We start from the raw sequence: 19,175 nt of genomic DNA, 5'->3' as shown, positions 1-19,175 counted from the left end.
CCTGCACATGTTTTTCGTGTGCAGATCCAGGTTCTTCTGCTCAGCCGTTCTATCAGTGAGGGGGAGGGGGGGCGATTTCAGAGACTTCGAGGTATATTTGCCGCGTCCGCAGACCTAGAAGCCCCTCTCTACTCTCCCATTTAGCTTTAGACTTCCTGTATTTACTTTTGTTTAGACGTTCTGGAGTTAGAACACTGTGTAAATTTCTCTAGCTTGTGATTTCATGAGATTCCGGATTTTGAGAGTGTCTTTGTTAAATTTTTGAGTGAGTGGTATTGTATATGCCGAGCGGCATGTTAAACCTTTTTATTATGTTATCCGTAAATTGCTAGTTTTGTATTTTATTTCCCCTTTTCCGAAATTGTTAAGCTTACCTAGTCGTAGCGACTAGGTGCCGTCACGACAGTTCACGGAGGGAGAACTTGGGTCGTGACATTTTTAGTCTTTATCTTTATGTTTTTCCTTTTTAGTCATCACTCAGGAGAGGTTTGAGGCTAATAAACCTATCTCTTCTTAGTTCTCTATTTTACGCATTTTGAAAATGACATTTCTTTAGTAGTACAAATGCTTTAAGCTAGATATAGGGATTAATATTGATATCTTTATTTTACGTATCAACTACAGGAATTTATGTATCTTTTCCTTATAAGTCCGAATATAATAATTTAAATGAATTGTTTCATGTTTTACTTGAGATGTCGTTACATATTCCTTCGGTCAAGAAAATTATGTAGGATTTAAAAAGAATTAATTAGGAATAGAAAGGGACGGGGTGGTGCGCCATTCGCAAGCTTTGGCCGAGACTATACAATACTATGTATACATGCATGTATATATAGAAGGAATGCATATAATATTTTAAGTGGCACCCTTTGTACCAATAAGGCTCAAGGTGCCACTGACAAGGCATTGTCGTTTTCACCCAAATGGCGGGGGTTTAAATCTAGCCCACCTCACTTTTCAAAAAGCTTTTGTTTTGCATTTAAGACAATTACGGGAGGATCCTTTGTTTCTTTTTTCTTTAATTTTATTAGTTATTTTGAAATTTCTTTTCTCCTTCTTCTTTCTTTAAACATTTAACAGAAAGTATAAAAAAAAATTCTTTCACAAATCTATTCAAAGAAGTCCCCATTGTTGCACTTTTCTTACTCCCCCCTGATTTATCAATAGATAAAGAAAAATTAATTATTTTCTCCAGGACTACAACTCTGAAAATCTATTTGCAAAAATAAAATATAAAAAAAATCCTCTAATAAGTTATTGTTTTAATCAATGATGAAAGTTTATTTTGTTGTCGGGTTGCTCTAAAGTAGGACAATTGTATATAATATTGAGTGAGTTAATTTTCATAAAAAATATCCGTAAACTTACTTAATATTTACAGTGCTTATTAGTATAAGTTTTTGCCTTAAGTATCTAAATATGAAGTGATAACGAGCCTTTTTTCTTGTACAAAATGCATGATCTAGTTGAATTTTTATGTTTTTTTCCAAGTTATCATACTTATTACGTAATCTTTTTGCTCGATCGATTTGTTTATATTAACTCCAAAGACGAATAATCCGAACCGAAATCCAAATAGACCAAACCGATTAAATTTATACCTTATTTAGACTAATGTAAATTGTAATATGACTACATTAAAAAAATTTGACACCCGGAGCCTCTAAATTCTGGATCCGCATATATATATATATATATATATATTCATTTACAAAAGGATATATTTGACTGTGCAAAGTGCGGGCTAATTAACTCGTGAAATATATATGAAGTTTCCCTTAAATTTCATAGAAAAGATAAGGGAACATTGTTATGCGAGAATATTGGGAGATATATGGTTAGAGGGAACCTGTCCGCTACTCTCTCCGTTGAATGATTCAGTAACAGTGTAAAACAGAATTTGAAAATTACGTGTTACACGTATAGAGAACACAAGAAAAGAAACTAAGTACAGGAAAAACTGATGGATCAGTAACCCAACCCTCACTCTTCAACAACAACAACAAAAGTTCACAAGACTCTTTTTGTTACTTCCTTCCTTACATTCACGCGGTAAGAACTAAATTTACATATCCTTAATTATTTGTTCTTTGCTACTTATTGCATCGCTGCATGGATAATGCAGCCCTTCTATTTTCATGCATATATGTTCTTTGAATTACTTCTTCTTATTCAAATGATTTGATTTTCCATCTGAGTTTTCACTTTGTGGGGAGTGTAAAATAACTTTTTCAATAGTCTTTTGGTTAAATTATACGATAGACAAGGATATCCCATGAGATTCATCATTTTGATACAACATCTATCCCGGAATTAGCTAATACCTATAATCAAATATGGGACAAATACAAACCCAAATTCTATCCCGGAATAGTATCCTTAGGGTTTTTTATTGATATAATGGATATATGTAATTTAGGGTTTTTGTTAATAGAAAGGAGGAGGGGAGCCTTGGCGTAACTGGTAAAGTTGCTGCCATGTAACCGGGAGGTCATGGGTTCGAGCCGTGGAAACAACCTCTTGCAGAAATGCAGGGTAAGTAGACCTTACGGTCCGGCCCTTCCCCGGACTCCGCGCATAGCGGGAGCTTAGTGCACCGGGCTCCCCTGCCCTCTGTTAATAGAAAGTAGTTTCTACAACAAAACTTGTTATTATGCTTCCGATAATTAACTTGTAATCTATTTTCAGTCCCGGGGTCACCATGTCCGATTCAGTGGAGGAAATTGTTCCTGATTCTTCAGCGAAAGAGGTGCAAGGGACCGTTGATCACCGTGATTATTCTTCTTCATCATCCACCGACGGCGATGATTTTCGACGCCCCACCAACGAGAAGTCTCACCTCTTTGGCCGCCAGAAACCTGTCCATGCCGCCCTAGGCGGTGGCAAACGTATGTCTTATTCAGTAATTGTTATATCGCGGTATTTGACTGGGCACCATGATAATAATTTCCATAGCTATAAAAGCGTGTTATTAAGGATAAAAGGAAAGTTTAAAGTTAAAGAGTTTCTAAATATAAAAAGGTGTCATTCTTTCTGAAACAAACCAAAAAGGAAAGAGTAACATATAAAATAGAACAGATGGAGTACTTATTTTTGCATTATCTATCATTCTTGATTTGCTTTGGCCTTTGTGTAAAATGTAAACTTATGATTATTTCTGGTAATAAAAACTCTTGTATCAGCCGCTGATATTTTGCTGTGGAGGAACAAGCAGATTTCAGCAGGGATGCTTGCTGCTGCCACTGTCATATGGCTGCTCTTCGAATGGATTGGTTATCATTTGCTCACTTTTATTTGCCATTCTCTCATACTTACCTTGGCCATCTTGTTCTTTTGGTCAAATATCTCCCACTTTGTCAATAAGTGAGTTCCCTTGCCTCAAAAACTTCACTTTATTTTTCACATGCCTTATAAATTCTGTTCTCTGGATTTTTGTCATGTATCTTATAGGAGTTACTTTATAGTCGCTATGCTTCTTACGCTCTCCTATCATTCCGAGTGTATACATTAGGTGATAAGATCATATTGTACTCCCTGGCAGGACTCCTATGGAATTTCCAGAGATAGTATTGCCAGAGAAATTGTGGACTGAGGTTGCTCTCCTGTTGAGGGACAGATTCAACTGTGCATTTGGTGTCTTCTGGGAAGTGGCTTCTGGAAAGGATTTGAAGAAGTTCCTATATGTACAAATCTCTCACTACCCTCAGCTTTGTGTTATGTATACTTTCATTTCATTTATGTTTCTCAAGTGCGACATCCTATGTCACTCTGCAGAGTATTTTAGGCTTGTGGATTGTGTCTATCGTTGGCAGCTGGTTCGATTTTCTGACCCTTGTTTACATCTGTAAGTTCTCTTACCTTTTCTTCTTTCTATCAGCTGCAGAAGACAAATTTATGAAATTTGCTCCCTATATTATGGAAATGCAATCGACTGCTCAGTTTCTGGACCAGTTTTTCTTAATCCCTGATCAAAGTTGTCTGGCTGTTGGAAATTTATTGCTGACCACTGTATATCATTCTTCATTAATGTACCAAATGCCTTCCTGGAATTCATAGAATTCGAATAACAGATTTTACTATCCAAACGGGAAAGAAGTTAGGAATGATAGTGGAACTCAAAATATTTCCTTGTCATCCATCAGCGAGATAATAAATTATTTGTTTTTTGGACAGTATTTGTCATGCTGTTGACAGTACCTTGGTTCTATGAGAAACATGAAGATCAAGTGGATATCTATGCACAGAAGGCCAAAAAAGAACTCAAGAGACAGTACAGTCATTTGGATGAGAAGGTTCTTCAGAAACTACCAAAAGTTCCTTTTGTTAAAGACAGTAAGCAGCAGTGATGACATTCTATTCCCAGGCAGATAAAGTTATCACAGTAGGAGTGTGCTTTTTCTTTTTATAACCACAACTATACTATGCTTCTCCATTTTAACTATGAGCTACTGCTAAGTGGTTTTCCCCCTCCTCAATCCCTATCTATTCTTTTCTTTCTATTGTTGTTGGTTGTGTGACTCCCTGCTTTCACCAAGTATCTCTCATTATTTGAATCAGATTAAACATGCAATCATGAGAATCGGTCTTCCATTTAATCAAATTGGAAAGGTCAATACTGGAGAACTGTGATGGTTTTTATGTTGCTCATTCTGCTTCAGGAGAGGGAGTTAAACGGTCTAGAAAATATTAACACTTGCATCCAATCCCACCCTGAGGTACGAATTTCTAGGGGGGTGATGGGAACTATAAAACAACAACAAATCTGAAGGAGCAGATTAATAAACCTCCAGTGTTTTGGTGTCGTTCTCCTAAATGGATGACATCTAATACATTTGGACAGGAAAGATACTCTACCGAAGAACATAAGAAAGACTTTTGGCTTCAGATCAGACTTATCAGGAAAATCAAGCAAAAAAGAGATATGTTTGGTTCCATGATTTGAAATGCCTAGGTAAAACCTCACACCAAACTAGGTTGCTGATGAACTACTACAGCATTACCTTTTCGCACAGAACAAATGCAGCATTTTCGAAGATTAAGAGCATAAGATATCTGGCTTCAGATCAGCCCGTACATAGAGAGGTATGTTTAAACCTAGCACTGAACTACCGCAACATTAATTTTTTGCGCTAAGCCAAAGCATCATTTTCAGTAGTCCCTTTCTTCTCCAATTACTTATGTAATCTCATAATCAGGTTTAGATCATCAACATCCAGGAACTAATCATACAGTATTTGGCCAATAAGCTAGACACACCTTTACCTACAGCCTACATTTGTGCTTCACACTTCATCTTTTCACATGCTTTTGAAATAGATGTCAAATGCCTGACTAACAAACAGTGTGGCAGTGGCAGAGAATGACCTGCTTCGTTAAACACAGAGGATATCCCAAAATTGAGTAGAAGGATTGCTACTCACACCTTTGATGTCTGAGATCCAGGGGGTAAGAAAGGCGTCCACCACTCTGATTCATACTTTGGGTATGGCGCTACCCACTTCTCTGGCTTTTCAAACTTAAGACTAACAGGAGTACATGCCAAAGCTTCTTCTAGACTGTCAGCTTCATAGCTCTCCTGCAAAACTCTGTCTAGTCTCAACTTCATGAACCTACAACACCCAAGAAACACGTGAAGATACATATTGGGATAACAAAAGGCGGATTAAGGATTTAAATTCGATGAGTTCAATCTTTAAGTTTCTTAGCACATATGTTGCTCGGACTCTCCGAAAATGTCGCCAGGTGCGTGTTAGATCCTCCAAAAGTAGTGCATTTTTGAAGGATCCGACATGAGTGCGACAGCATTTTGGAGAGTCCGCAGAACATAGCTTAGCACTAAACTTGTTTCACTTTTAAATTATGGATTTTGAATTTTCCTTGTTAAAATTTTAGTGGTTTTTCTCACACATATACCTTTTCTGTGTCAAAAATACTGGGTTCAACTAGAACCATAGAGGATATGTTGTATCCCACTCTGATTAAGTTTATCAATGTGCAAGCGCACACGCACATACATATGTTCCATGTCAAAAACATTGGGTTCAGTTAAAACCGTAAAGATTAGCCTGCATCCGACTTTGATTGACTTGCTTATCAACGCATATACCTTCTTGCATTTTCTTATGATGCATAAACTGGGAAAAGAGGGTAACTAGAGTTTAGGGTATTGAAAATGAGTGCACTTACGTGATCCAAGGGCCATTTGTTGAGACAAGAGCTACTGCAGGTCTCTTCAGTCTCTTGGTAATATTAGGGAATTTATCCAAGAATTTTGGCTCAATCAAAAGCCAGAAATCCTGCTCCATGTTGCGCTCTCCAAAGAGACGAAGACGTTCAAACAATTGCTCCTGGAAATGCTCCTCTTCATCCAGCATGAATTTGGCATTTGCAACAAGAAAATAGTACTTCTTCCTTTCTGTGTCTTGCTGTATATATAACAAAATGTCAAACAGTAATTGAAGATTGCGCTGGATACTCGCAGATCAGCATATCAACGAAATGTGAAAGTGAAAATCTAAACATGAAAAAGGATGGCATTTTGCTAGATAACTTACCTAAAAAGGAGTTACTTGAAGTTTTTGCCTTCATTTCACATAACAATGATCCATGTCTCCAGATAAGCATAGAACGCTCTTGTGATTTTTACCAGAAAAGAAATAAATGCACTTATCGTGTCGCGTTTATGAGATGGTTATTGTAAGTTTGTAACTTGAGATTATTCCGTGTACATGGAAACCCATACCATGGCACATGGGGCATTAGTTTCCACATCATGGGATCAAATCGCCTCAGTTTTGAATTTTGATTAAAAAAAGAGAGCATGGACATTTTCAATTGGTGGCTTACTGAAACTAGTTAAGTTACATTGATATGATGTTAGTGTATATAAATTCACTCATTTCTGTTGAAAAACGTGAATGAAGAACACAAAAGATTTAGGCTTGAAACACGTAAAAGGACTAAACACACTTTTCCTAAAAAGCAATATCTGATCTCTCTCTCTGGTTAGAAAAGCAAGAAATAGCAACTTGAAATTTTCAGTGTAGAAAAGTGAACAAGAAAGAGCTACTCTCTTTTGGGGGTCAGAGAGTTTTAGAAAATGTTCTTGGTAGAAAAATGTGAACGAAGGATCTCACTGAATTGAAATTGGGTCCATGAATCTAAGAAAGGGTGAGATTTCTTGATCTTTCTCGGAATAGAAGAATGTAATGTATCTGCCAGAAGTTCAGTTAAATGTAGTACCAAAAGATAAGAACAAAGTGGTTATCAAGACAAATGAGTGGTTAAAGGTGCAGCACTAAATCAAGAAACATAACTTGTCATTTAAAAAGTAGGTAGTATATTTAAACATATTCTAATACTAGATAGTTTAATAGGCGAACCAATTTCGTAAAAAGTAAAATCTGCAAACCTTTTGGGCAGGTTGAGAGGAATCAACAGCAGCAACGGCAGTCTTGAATGGTGTAGTTAATTTCCAGCTTCCATGAAAAGGCTTGACTATAGGATTTGGTAATGCCAAGAATGGCAGCGACTGTAGATGGCAACTGTGGGCTGACACATTCACTATACAACTGCCTAATGAACCCAGATTCAGAGCTGTTGAAGCTAACATAATGAGTGGTTAAAGGCTTTCCCTTTTGTGTCTGGTTTTTATATATCTTGGGCTATGAAGAATGATAGAGTAGAAAGGAAAATACAACAAACCCTGATCCTACCTTATCTACTGCTTTCTTATCCCCTCCTGATTTCCCAACTTAACCCCTCCAATCCTCTTATGTAAAACATCTATAATTCACCCATTCTCTTACAATTGCCGTAATGTAAAGCTAGTGTTTGACTCAAAAGTTAACGATATACTTTGTAAGCTAAAAAACAATCAAAAGTAGAAAAAGGGGTAAATCGTTATCAAATATAATAATCATAGAGATGCAAAGATGATAATATTGTTGTAGATCTAGTATTGCAAAGTGATAATATGAACTCAATAAGATATGTTCGTTTGAAGTAGAGATAGAGAGAGAAAGCTAGAAAAATGAGAGAGTTGTATTATATCATATGCCCCTTTTACAATGTGAGGGTCTCCTTTATATAATAAGAGACCCTCCTCGAAAGAATCAAAAAGTTACAAAACAGGTAACGTCTCCCTAGTGAAGACACCGAGTCCTAAACGATGTCGCTTTTGTCCCCACGGCCGAGTCGTACCCGCTACGTTAGTCGGCGTACACTCACTGGGCGTACCCACTGGCGTAGAGATGCTGAGGGTCAAATTTGACCCTATACAGCTAGCTTATGCATGTAACTTGTTCACAGCCCAAAAAAAATTTATCTTGCATATATACCTTTACGTATCACTTAATAATATTTAAATATTATTTATTTTCAGATTTATTTGTAACTCTTATGATTAAGTTATTTAATTTAGTGTAAATATTACAGCGGCAAGCATTTTTCTTACTAGGTAATATGTATCTTCATATACTCTTTCCAAATTTCCTTTTTCGTGCTAGTAAAAGCTTTCTGCCTTTGATCCGGGAACCATTTTGTCCCCTTGTTCAATTTATCGTTTTCAATCAAAAAATCCCCCGAGGGCCAGCTGGCACAGATAATATATTCAATCCTCTATCTTTCTTTAAGTTAGCGTTTGGCCACAGATTTCCAAATTTGTTTTAAAAAATCTGATTTGGGTGAAATTTGGTTTGAAGATAAAAATGTGTTGGACATCAATTTTCAAAATATATTTCCCAAATTTATTTTGAAAAAACATGAAACATGTCTATACCCACAAGTTCTAAAAACTACCACAAATACCCAATAGTACCATTATCAATAGCGTTAATTATATTATCGCAAACCATAGTCCTGAACATAAATAAATTTTGTACAAAATTATCATTTTTATAATGAACTAGATGATACACTATCAGATGACCGAGAAGACGAAGCAACATTGTTACAAAATGATAAATGGTGGGCTCTTTTAGGGGTGTGCATTCGAATCGGTTTATCGATAAATTGAATCGATGTTATCGGTTTATCGATTTATCGATTTCGATTTCGATTTCGAAATTTTCCTTATCGAGTTATCGATTTCGATTTCGATTTTGTCCTATTCGATTATCGGTTTATCTTCTTTTTGTTGACACAATTTTATGTTATAAACGATGTTCGTATTATTTTAGCTTCTTTTTGTCCATATTAGTTAGGCGTGTTTATAGCGATATACTTTCCGTGGAATCCCGCAAATTTTCTTATTGGTGTAATCGATAACCGAATCGATAAGCCCCAAAAATGATAAATCGAAATCGAAAAAATCGAAACCTTATTGAAACGATAACGATATCATATGTACAAATCGATAATCGATAAGTAATTATTGATAAGGGTCAAAATCGAATCGATAAATCGAATGCACACCCCTAGGCTCTTTTATAAATACAAAAGGTTGGGGCAATTTTTAAAAAATGTAATAGTAATATTTTGGCCTCTGGTTTTGGGATTTTGCCAAAATGTAACCAAAATCTATGGCCAAACATGTATTTGCCAAATGAAATCTAAATTTATTTTGGCAAAATCTATGGCCAAACGGTCCTAAGTATCACACTTTCGTCTACACCAGGGTTCAAACTCATAATATACATCCCTTTGTTCAATTTATCGTTTTTAATCGAAAAATACCCGAGGGCCAGCTGGCACGGACAATATGTTCACTCCTCTATCCTTTTCTAATTAAATACGACACTTCTGTCTACAACAGGGTTCAAACACATGATATGCATCTAATTCACTCCCTTTGTGCAATTTGTCGTTGCAGTATTTTTATTTTTGGGTATCATACTCTTAGCAATCTTTGTTCAGCCCAAAGATATAATGTGTTGCCTTTCAACCTCAAGTACACGTGAAATCAAAAAAAGAAAGAAAACACACCACCATACAAATATTACTGGTAAATCCCTTTGGAGTTGAGATAATCTGTACTGGTCAGCAACAAAAGGCTTTAATAAATCAAACGTGAGCAAACAAACAAAACTGCACTTTGTAAAGGGCAATTTCAACTGAAATGCATAAAGAATTGAGATGGAATCATATTTAGATCTCAAAAAATTCTCTTAATTGAATCAGACTTCTGAACAAAAATAAATAAGAACATCTTTAAAATGACTATTCAGTTGCTAGACAAGCTCAATATAAGCCATTGGTGCATTGTCTCCTCGCCTGGGCAGAGTTCTTATTATCCTGGTGTATCCTCCATTCCTCTCTCCATATCTCTCCGGGACCTCCGCGAATAATGCATGCACTATCTGCTTCTCATAGATGAATCCAAGGGCTTGCCTTCTCTTATGGAGAGTGCCATCCTTTGCCATTGTGATCATCTTATCGACATACTTTCTCACTGCCCTGGCCCTTGCTTTAGTGGTCTTTATACGTCCGTGCTTGAGGAGCTGAGTCGTGAGGCCTCGTAAGAGTGCCCGACGCTGATCTGGGGGTCTATTCAGTTTGGGCACCTTCCTGCCATGTCTCATGGCGGAAAACCGGCCACCATTATCAATCACAGTAAATGAGTGCTCAAAACTTGTTGAATCTGCAATTTATAATTTTAGGTTAGAAACTTTATCAACTTAAAGAAAAACATAGGTGTAGAAATAATAAAGCAATATAGCTTGAAATGCAGAAGTTGCACTGCGGAATTACTTAACAAGCAACATTCCATGTTCATCTGCAAACCAGATTTTTCTCTACGCTTTCACATTCTCCAAATTCCACAAAATGACTCATGAAACCTTTTCCACCCTCAGACATCATATGTTTGTTGCGAGAATATCCGCACTTATATCATGTTATAAGTTCTATGCCCAAACTAAAATATATAAATATTCACAATATCCAATCTTTGCAGATGAAAAACAGTATGGTTTGAGCTAATCAGGCAAGCTATACATCAGGACTCAATCAAATTTGATGAATGATCTCAAAGAATCCCTCTTCTCTGAACATACCAATTTCCACAAGATCTAATAATTGCTAATGACTAACTACATGCTTGGACTTAATTCGCAGCCAGATATCAAACTCGCAGTGTCAGTTTCACTCAGGACTTGCGAAGGATGCTGGGCCGGGCAACCTTGAATGGTGTGAGCCACATGCGGGGTGACACTGATTGGCATAGAGCCCTTGGGAAAGAGACCCTCACAGTACAAGACAACTAGAAAAGGAAGTTCTCTTCCCTTTCCATTAACTTTCAGACTGAAGCTTGAAAATAAAACTCAATTAAGAAGAAATTTGGTTACGTGACTTTCTCTTACAGGGTGACTAGACTCGGCTTGACCTACTTGACTAACTCGGGGAGCTAGAATGACTACAGTAACTGCAGCTAGACTTTAGTTTGATCAAATATCCTAAAGCAAGAGCATCGACAAACTGACATAAGCAACCATAAAAGAAAAGACAATAATCAAGAGTTCAATGTAGTTGCACTAAATGCTGTACAGAGGTAAAAATTGTTCAGGGGCTCTTGGGGCATTATTGGAAATGATTTAAACAAAACAGGTAAGACAAAATTCACCTTACACCAACTGAGGAAAGCATATACATAGTAATAATTCGACTGGAAAGGTACATGAGGAAATAGTAAAGCTACTAGATGAGAGAACTAGCGCCAAAAAAACACAACGGTCTGTACCAATTTCATGTAACCTGTTTTTCTATGTCCCGTCCTAATCCCAAATCCATAAATTACTTGAGCTTATGGGATACAGACCACCCCATAAACAGAAACGGATCCAGGATATTAAGTTGGTGAATGGAAAGTACAAGTATATCTACTACTCCTTTACAATACTGTTGTAGTATGTGTATGTGTACAGACACATACCTACGTACATACATGTGTATATAGTTTTAGCCAAAATCACCCACTGCCTAAATTGTGCATCTGTCCTTGCCCATAGATGTCATATATGGCAGAATCAACAGCTGACCAACAATATTCTAGTCTAGGCAATCCAACCTTAAAATCCCTAAAACAATCCCTCTTCCTAGAAGTATCTTAATTATGACACTGTAAAAACATGTATTCAAACACTCACCGAATAACATAATATGAACTCAAGCAGTAGAAATGCAACATTAGCTACATCCCAGATAATACCAGTAATAACAACTATTATCAATATGAAATGCCTAATGCATTAAACGGATGGCTTCAATATCCATGGAAACGCCATATCAACATCCAAATGCAATAAATTAGGATTTTATTGCACTAAAAATGCAAACTTTTCGTATGGTATACGTAACAAACTAATCAATTAATTAATGCAGAATTCCAAAAGTACCTTGGGAACTAAGAGAAAGAAGCGGATGCAATGGAGCGAGACCAACGAAGGAGTGAAGAAGTCTGGAAGTGGATTTGGGCTTGGACCCAACGGAGAAGCGGAGCGAAGGCTTCGAAAATGTTTGTGCTGAAGGGAGTGCGGACTTCAGAGAGGACATGTTCCAAGTTGTGAAAGCCGATGTGCTTGCGCACGCCATATCCTTAGCTTCTTCTTCTTCTTCTTCTTCTTCTTCTTCTTTCTTTGGAGTTTAGACTCTACTCTCTGCTTGTATCCTGATGTTCGGATAGCATAGCAAAATGAGGAGGGGGCTTACTTGAATGGATAATTGAATTTTGGCCCTCAAATTCTTCTATTATATTTTTCTAGCACCCTTGGGGTTTTCCTTCATTTTGGTTTAACAGCAAACTAACACTTTAACTTGTACATGTTGGCAAAATCGGTCCTCTAAATTGGATTTTCCCCAATTATAGCGCCTCTCTTTATCAAAACTTCACATATTAAACATCTTTAATCGTTGATTATGCTTATGTAGCATTTAATTGGCTAATTTAGCTTAGTGACATCCGAATGACACAAGTAAATAGAGTGAAATAAGGAGAAAAGTTCACTTCCCTTCTTTCTTTCAGTCTTTTTCTCTTTCAGTCTTTTTTCTCTTCCACTCTCTCTATAAATCTCTTATTAGGGGTGTCATAGTTCGATTCGGCCGATTATTTTATAAAATTTATACTGTACCAAATTTTTGATTATTTTATTTTGTATAACCAAAATTAGAGTTTTCGAAATCGTCTCAATCATCTTCGTTTCTCTTCGATATCGGTACATTTCGGTTATTTTTCAGTATTTTTAAAAAATATCATGCAAAAGTCACCAGTCGAAGTTAGAATGCGATAATGTTTACTTGCATAGAACTTTGGCAAAACTCTCTAGACATTTTTACTACTTTAAAGGTGATGATAAAAGGAACATGAAAGATGTCCAGAATAGAGATTCATCTCACTATTCTACGGTAGCGTAAAACAAATTAAGCAAAGACAAGAGAAATATAAATCATACGAGTGCAAAGATACTAATCAAGTTAAGACTCGAGAATATACCTTATTAAAAGAATAATATCCAACAAGAGAAATCTAAATCATACGAGAGGAAGATATCCAATACCTTGTGGCTTGCTACTGAAAATTGATGGAATACCTAGTGGCTTGTTACTCGAGATGTTAGAACTAATTTAAGTTCGATATGAGTAGTAGAATAAGGTTAGAAGTTGGGACTTTGGATATTAATTATTTGGTCACTTGTAGCCATTTTCATAATTCCAAGACCCAAGAAAAAAAAACTTAATGCTTTGTTCGTTTTAAACTTAGTATATAAAATATATTTTTTAATATTAATTTATTCGATGCGGTTCGATATTTTTTTGTTTTATTTTTATAAAATTAAAAACATATCATATTGTTCGGTACGATTATAAGTTTATATAAGAACCTATATTTTTATTAAAACAAGCCTAATAATCGGTTCGGCTCGATTCGGACAATTTAATTGATTTTTAAAAATACATTGACACCCTATCTCTTACATCACAATGTTGTCTATGTCAATCGCAATATCTACAAACTTTGCTTTCTGTATATTCCAATTTCTTATTTCTCATCTCTCTATATTCATCACGTCACGAGACTTTCCTCAATTAACAACAACCGAACAAAAACTTGTCTTCTTCTTCTTCTTCTTTCCCATGTCCTCTTTATAAATCTCTTTCATGGAGTGATCAAGAGATCCATTTATCTTACTTTAAAAGTCACCACCAAATGCAGTGCACTTGGCATGTTTTCTATTCAAATCTGACTATCTTCATCACACCAACTCTATGTAGAAGCCGAATATATATTATTAACAGTAAAGCCCATTCTCTAAAAAAATTCATACACTTATCTCTCTTAACCTCACACCCTAAAGCCTTTCTCATTTTTTTTTTCTCTATTAACCCCCTCTAGTTTCGCTCTCATCTATCTAGATACCCTAGCTAACATTTTCAGTATTATAACAGTGTCATGACTCAAAATTTACTAGTCGTGATAGAACCTAACCCGATCCACCAGATAAGTCAATTAACAATAGTCAAATTCAAATGAGATTTACTAACAAAATAAATTATGAAATAATTAAACTTTTATACAAAAATTCCAAGGACGGGTAGTACAAGTCATGAGCTTCTAAGACTTAGAGTTTACAAACTGGTTTGAAATAAATACATCATCTGTTCGAAATGTACATAAACAGATTTATAAATCTAAAGTTACCAATAACAAGAAGCAGTTATAACTGAAACACAGGTACATCTTCAATGTCAACTCCCGCCACACGCAGCAACATCAGCTCCAAAATCTGCACGCAAGGTGCAGAAGTATAGTATGAGTACAACCGACCCCACGTACTCAATAAGTAACAAACCTAACCTTAAGTTGAAAGCAATGACGAGCTCGAAAACACGGTCGGAGTCCAACACCAATAGTCAAGAATAACTCGTAACAATGTAGTAAAAACAGTACAAGTACTAACTCAAAGATATTATGCTCGGCTCGTTCACAGTTACGGCAAATAGGCATGCTTTCCAGGTATAACAGTAAAACCCAAATCTTTCACCGGAATTACCAAAAATATGAGTATATCCGAAAATTGTGATTTTTTCCAAACTTGTAACAACATATAAGATATTCTATTATCAGATAGCATGAGGAAAGTACATCTCTATGCTGCATGTCAATATGCATGTCAAGTCATGAATGTCACAATACCTTATAGCACGAGAAAATGCATCTCTATGCCTACATGTCAAGTATGCATGTCAAATGCAATGCATCACAGTGATAAACACATGTACTCACACTCTCAAAGTACACAATCTCACTTTCTCACAACTCTCACTCATCACACTCAATCACTCAGCACTATATGATACATGTGCTCACTGCTGGTATGTCGGACTCTGAAGGGGCGAATCCTGCCCAAGCGCTAATACAAAGCCAACATGTCCTGTTGCAACGTGAAGCCCGATCCCTAATAACTGTTGTGGCGTGCAATCCAACAGAGGCGGATCTAGGATTTTAAGTTTATGGGTTCCTGTCGCAATTTAAAATTAATATACAATAATAACTGGGTTCACAAATAGATATTTATAGATATTTAATAAATTTTTTTATAAAAATACAGGGTCTATGCAAAAGTTACTGGGTTCCCGGGAACCCGTATACTACACGCTAGATCCGCCCCTGCAATCCGATCCTATAAATATCATTGTTGCGACATGCAGCCCGATCCTATAAATATCACTACTACGCCGTGCTGCCCGATCCCATAAATATCATTGTTGTAGTGTGCATCCCGATCCCATAAATATAATTGTTGCGACGTGCAGCCCGATCCCATAAATATCACTGACAACACGGCTCTCTGGCCTACCTCAGTCATCAATCTCTCAGGTCTCAAAGGCTCACAATCTCATACCACTCAGCCCAAATAATGATAACATGTGAAGTAACAATGAGCGATGAACAGAGACTAATATATGATATGCAAATGAAGAATCATGACTGAGTATATAATTACAGTTAGAGAAGATAACTCAAAATAACAGAAATAACCCCATTAGGTCTTAACCAAATAAGTGCATAGCCTAAACATAATTTGTAACATGATTCGCAGATCATATAATTAAACAAGCAGGGAGAACATGGATGTAACAAGATATAACTATGGATGGTAACGGCGCGAGGCGGGTTTAGACACATGCGGGGCAGTGCGGGTTTAAATATATGCGGTTGCGGGATGGGGCGGGACGGGTCAAAAGAAAAAAATTTAAAATTTATGCGGGTGCAGTGCGGGTTTAAAAACTTCTCAAAGAAGGAAACTTAATTTTTCAACTTTCTGAAGATGAAATTGATCCCACATAATATATTGAAAAAAAATTCATATTGTTTGAACTTTGAACCCAATATTTGCACGTCAAGTTTTTATTCTTTTATGATTAAGTTCTGATAACTTAGTATCTAACACGTAATTATTTATCAATTATAAATCTATTTTATTGATCAAAGTGTTATCCTTTATTTTGCTCAAAGACAAGAGTTGTGACTACCGATTAACAAAAAGGAAAATATCTATTAGTTTATCTTGACAGAATTTTTTTGTATTCTAATGAAAGCTTGAATAGGGTAAATTAACCTAAATACTTTTATCAAATATAAAAAGTTTAAAAAAAAAAGGAGGTATTATGATATCAAAGATTTCGAATTGCTGCAGCGTGGGCTACTGCTTGAACTTGTTGTTGTAAAAAATTGGATGATTATCGAGAATAAAATGTTTAGCTTGAGGCGTGTCAAGGACACTGTCCTTAAGGATATTTCGCCCACACCGAGATGAATAATATTAGGCGTATCCCCCAGGATTCAACAAGCTCTTCTAGTATAACCAGGAGTAGAAACAACAAAGATTTATAAGAAAAGATCCCAGCACAAAAGAAAAGAGAAGAAAAGTTTTAACTTTGTTTTTTCACTCTCCTACCATAAACACAAACAAATAGCTTTATATATAGTCCAAAAAGATGGACATCTGAAATAAAAAAAACGGTAAAATTCATTGAGGATTTAATGCTAAAACAAAACTCCACTATCTGACAAGAAAGCTTACATGCCATAAAGGCTTTTCAAATTTTTTATTACCATACGTTAACATACACAAGTAACGTATAAGAAACAAACACAAATGAAAACCATTAGAGCTATCAAATTGGTAAAAAACGTTAAGAATTAGTATAACTTTAAGACTACATAATTGTTGCCTCATAAGTAACGTATATATTATTACCATTCAATTGCCAGATTTTGTTTGTCAAAAATTGAATTCAAACTTATCAAATTAATTGTAACAAATATATTTAAAATAATTACTATAATAATGATTCATTAATATAATTGTAAGAAAATGAATCTAGACATAATTTTGGAGTATTTCTTTTTGAGATATCAAAAATATTTTTTCATCAATCCCCCACATATCTCAAAAAGAAAATAATGAATAATAAACTAATTTTCTGGGTTTTCACAAATGAGCATAATGCATCGAATCTGGTGTCTCTTGGACTATGAACCAGATCTAGATAAAATAAGATTAAACTTACAGAACAATTGGTGAAGTTTAAAACTTTTATGAACCAAGAATTCTTTTGTAAGTTTAGTGTCTTATCTATCACATTATACCCGTACACACTTTGTTGTTTGACGCGGTTTTGCGCTAATAGGCCATGCGCGCGCCTGGTTTTCATGAGTGCTCTAGAAACTTCGCCACAAATTTCATAGGAGCGGCCCTACTCCACACTCATATAGGTCCATCCATCAAGTGTATTCTACAGCACAATACACCACCTATAAAAGGCTATGGATTATTAGATTAGGAGTTTAATAACTCAGCCTCTCATTCCTTGCAGTCTTGCATTATATACACACATACACCATAGGAAGGGATATAATTTAATAATGCACATTTGATCAACTAATGTCTTGTTATTACCCATATGAACCTACTTCATGGGATCTCCAATCACATAGGTTGGGTTACCATCATAGTTGATATAACTCAAATTGGCAAAAGTCCCATTCCCCCCGATGTTTCAGATAATCGGCCAAATTCACTTCTGACTTCACATAATCTATGGAAATAATTCCATCTTTTAGCAGCTGCTTTATCACATTATGTCTCAATCGGATATGTCTACTCTTCCCATTAAAGGATTTATTTTTAGCAATGGCTATTGCAGCTTGGCAATCACAATGCATCGACACAGAAGGTGTCGGTTTAATTCCTAGTGGAATACTCGCCAAAAGGCTCTTTAACCAGTCGGCCTCATTGCCAGCTAATTCCAATGCCACAAACTCAGATTCCATGGTAGATCTAGCTATTATTGTTTGTTTAGCTGATTTCCATGCCACAACACCCCCACCGAGGGTGAACACATAACCACTAGTGGATTTTGTCTCATCTGAATCAGAGATCCAGTTAGCATCACTGTATCCTTCTAGTACAGTGGGAAATCCACTATATTTATTACCATAGTTCATGGTAGCTCTCAAATATTTCATTACTCTTACTAATGCATTCCAATGATCGTGACTCGGGTTTTGAGTATATCTACTCAATCTACACACAGCGTATGCAATATCAGGTCTAGTAAAATTCATCAAATGCATTAGACTACCAATAATTTGAGCATATTTATTTTGATCTATAGCATCTCCCTTATTTCTAATTGACTACTAGCATCATAAGGAGTGCTTACAGGTACCACATCAAAATTATCAAATTTTTTAAGAATTCTTTCAACATAATGTTCTTGAGTCAACATCAAACTATTGCCATCTCTTATAATTTTCATGCCAAAAATAACACTAGCTTCTCCCATGTCTTTCATCTCAAAATTAGAAGACAAGAAAAATTTAGTTTTATGTACCAAATCAAGGCTAGAACTAAAAATAAGCATGTCATCCACATAAAGGCAAATAATAACACATGTACCATCTACACATTTTGTATAAACACATTTATCTACTTCAATTGATGAAAAACCATCATTAATCAATACTTGATCAAATTTTTCATGCCACTGTTTAGGCGCTTGCTTTAGACCATATAAAGATTTTAGTAATTTACATACTTTATTTTCTTGGCCAGACACTATACAACCCTCAGGTTGCTCCATGTAAATTTCCTCTTCCAAATCACCATTTAAAAATGCAGTTTTAACATCCATTTACTGAATAAAAAGTTATAAAATAGAAGTCCAAGACA

General features: G+C 35.8%; 3 protein-coding genes across 3 annotated transcripts; 1 reads left to right on the top strand and 2 right to left on the bottom strand.

Annotated features, from left to right (window-relative positions):
• Positions 1-1,948: 1,948 nt before the first annotated feature.
• On the top strand, positions 1,949-4,578 carry LOC109219370 (reticulon-like protein B5). The gene is made up of 6 exons (XM_019383814.1): positions 1,949-2,055; positions 2,692-2,891; positions 3,186-3,366; positions 3,545-3,686; positions 3,778-3,847; positions 4,177-4,578. Exons 2-6 carry the CDS (start codon positions 2,705-2,707, stop codon positions 4,347-4,349), a joined length of 753 nt encoding a protein of 250 aa, XP_019239359.1. The 5' UTR covers positions 1,949-2,055; positions 2,692-2,704; the 3' UTR covers positions 4,350-4,578.
• Positions 4,579-5,004: 426 nt separating this feature from the next.
• LOC109219372 (ycf54-like protein) lies at positions 5,005-7,730 on the bottom strand. The gene is made up of 3 exons (XM_019383815.1): positions 7,415-7,730; positions 6,190-6,428; positions 5,005-5,612 (listed from the first exon to the last, which is right to left on the bottom strand). Exons 1-3 carry the CDS (start codon positions 7,613-7,615, stop codon positions 5,420-5,422), a joined length of 633 nt encoding a protein of 210 aa, XP_019239360.1. The 5' UTR covers positions 7,616-7,730; the 3' UTR covers positions 5,005-5,419.
• A 2,309-nt stretch (positions 7,731-10,039) lies between these two features.
• LOC109219373 (50S ribosomal protein L17, chloroplastic-like) lies at positions 10,040-12,637 on the bottom strand. The gene is made up of 2 exons (XM_019383816.1): positions 12,336-12,637; positions 10,040-10,582 (listed from the first exon to the last, which is right to left on the bottom strand). The coding sequence occupies exons 1-2, from the start codon at positions 12,529-12,531 to the stop codon at positions 10,173-10,175; spliced, it is 606 nt and encodes a 201-aa protein (XP_019239361.1). The 5' UTR covers positions 12,532-12,637; the 3' UTR covers positions 10,040-10,172.
• Between the last annotated feature and the right edge of the window lie 6,538 nt (positions 12,638-19,175).

The sequence above is a fragment of the Nicotiana attenuata genome, unplaced genomic scaffold (genome assembly GCF_001879085.1).
Source record: "Nicotiana attenuata strain UT unplaced genomic scaffold, NIATTr2, whole genome shotgun sequence".
NCBI lineage: Eukaryota > Viridiplantae > Streptophyta > Magnoliopsida > Solanales > Solanaceae > Nicotiana > Nicotiana attenuata.
This window is presented reverse-complemented; position numbering and strand designations above follow the sequence as displayed.

Bases quoted from the DNA above. Each gene is read 5' to 3' on its own strand.
- LOC109219370 (XM_019383814.1), top strand. From the start codon at position 2,705: ATGTCCGATTCAGTGGAGGAAATTGTTCCTGATTCTTCAGCGAAAGAG. The intron at 2,892-3,185 runs GTATGTCTTATT...CTCTTGTATCAG, and splicing joins CGCCCTAGGCGGTGGCAAAC to CCGCTGATATTTTGCTGTGG. The intron at 3,367-3,544 runs GTGAGTTCCCTT...ACTCCCTGGCAG, and splicing joins ATCTCCCACTTTGTCAATAA to GACTCCTATGGAATTTCCAG.
- LOC109219372 (XM_019383815.1), bottom strand. From the start codon at position 7,615: ATGTTAGCTTCAACAGCTCTGAATCTGGGTTCATTAGGCAGTTGTATA. The intron at 6,429-7,414 runs GTTTGCAGATTT...TTATATATACAG, and splicing joins CCTCTCAACCTGCCCAAAAG to CAAGACACAGAAAGGAAGAA. The intron at 5,613-6,189 runs GTAAGTGCACTC...TGGGTGTTGTAG, and splicing joins ACAAATGGCCCTTGGATCAC to GTTCATGAAGTTGAGACTAG.
- LOC109219373 (XM_019383816.1), bottom strand. From the start codon at position 12,531: ATGGCGTGCGCAAGCACATCGGCTTTCACAACTTGGAACATGTCCTCT. The intron at 10,583-12,335 runs GTACTTTTGGAA...TATAAATTGCAG, and splicing joins TCTTTCTCTTAGTTCCCAAG to ATTCAACAAGTTTTGAGCAC.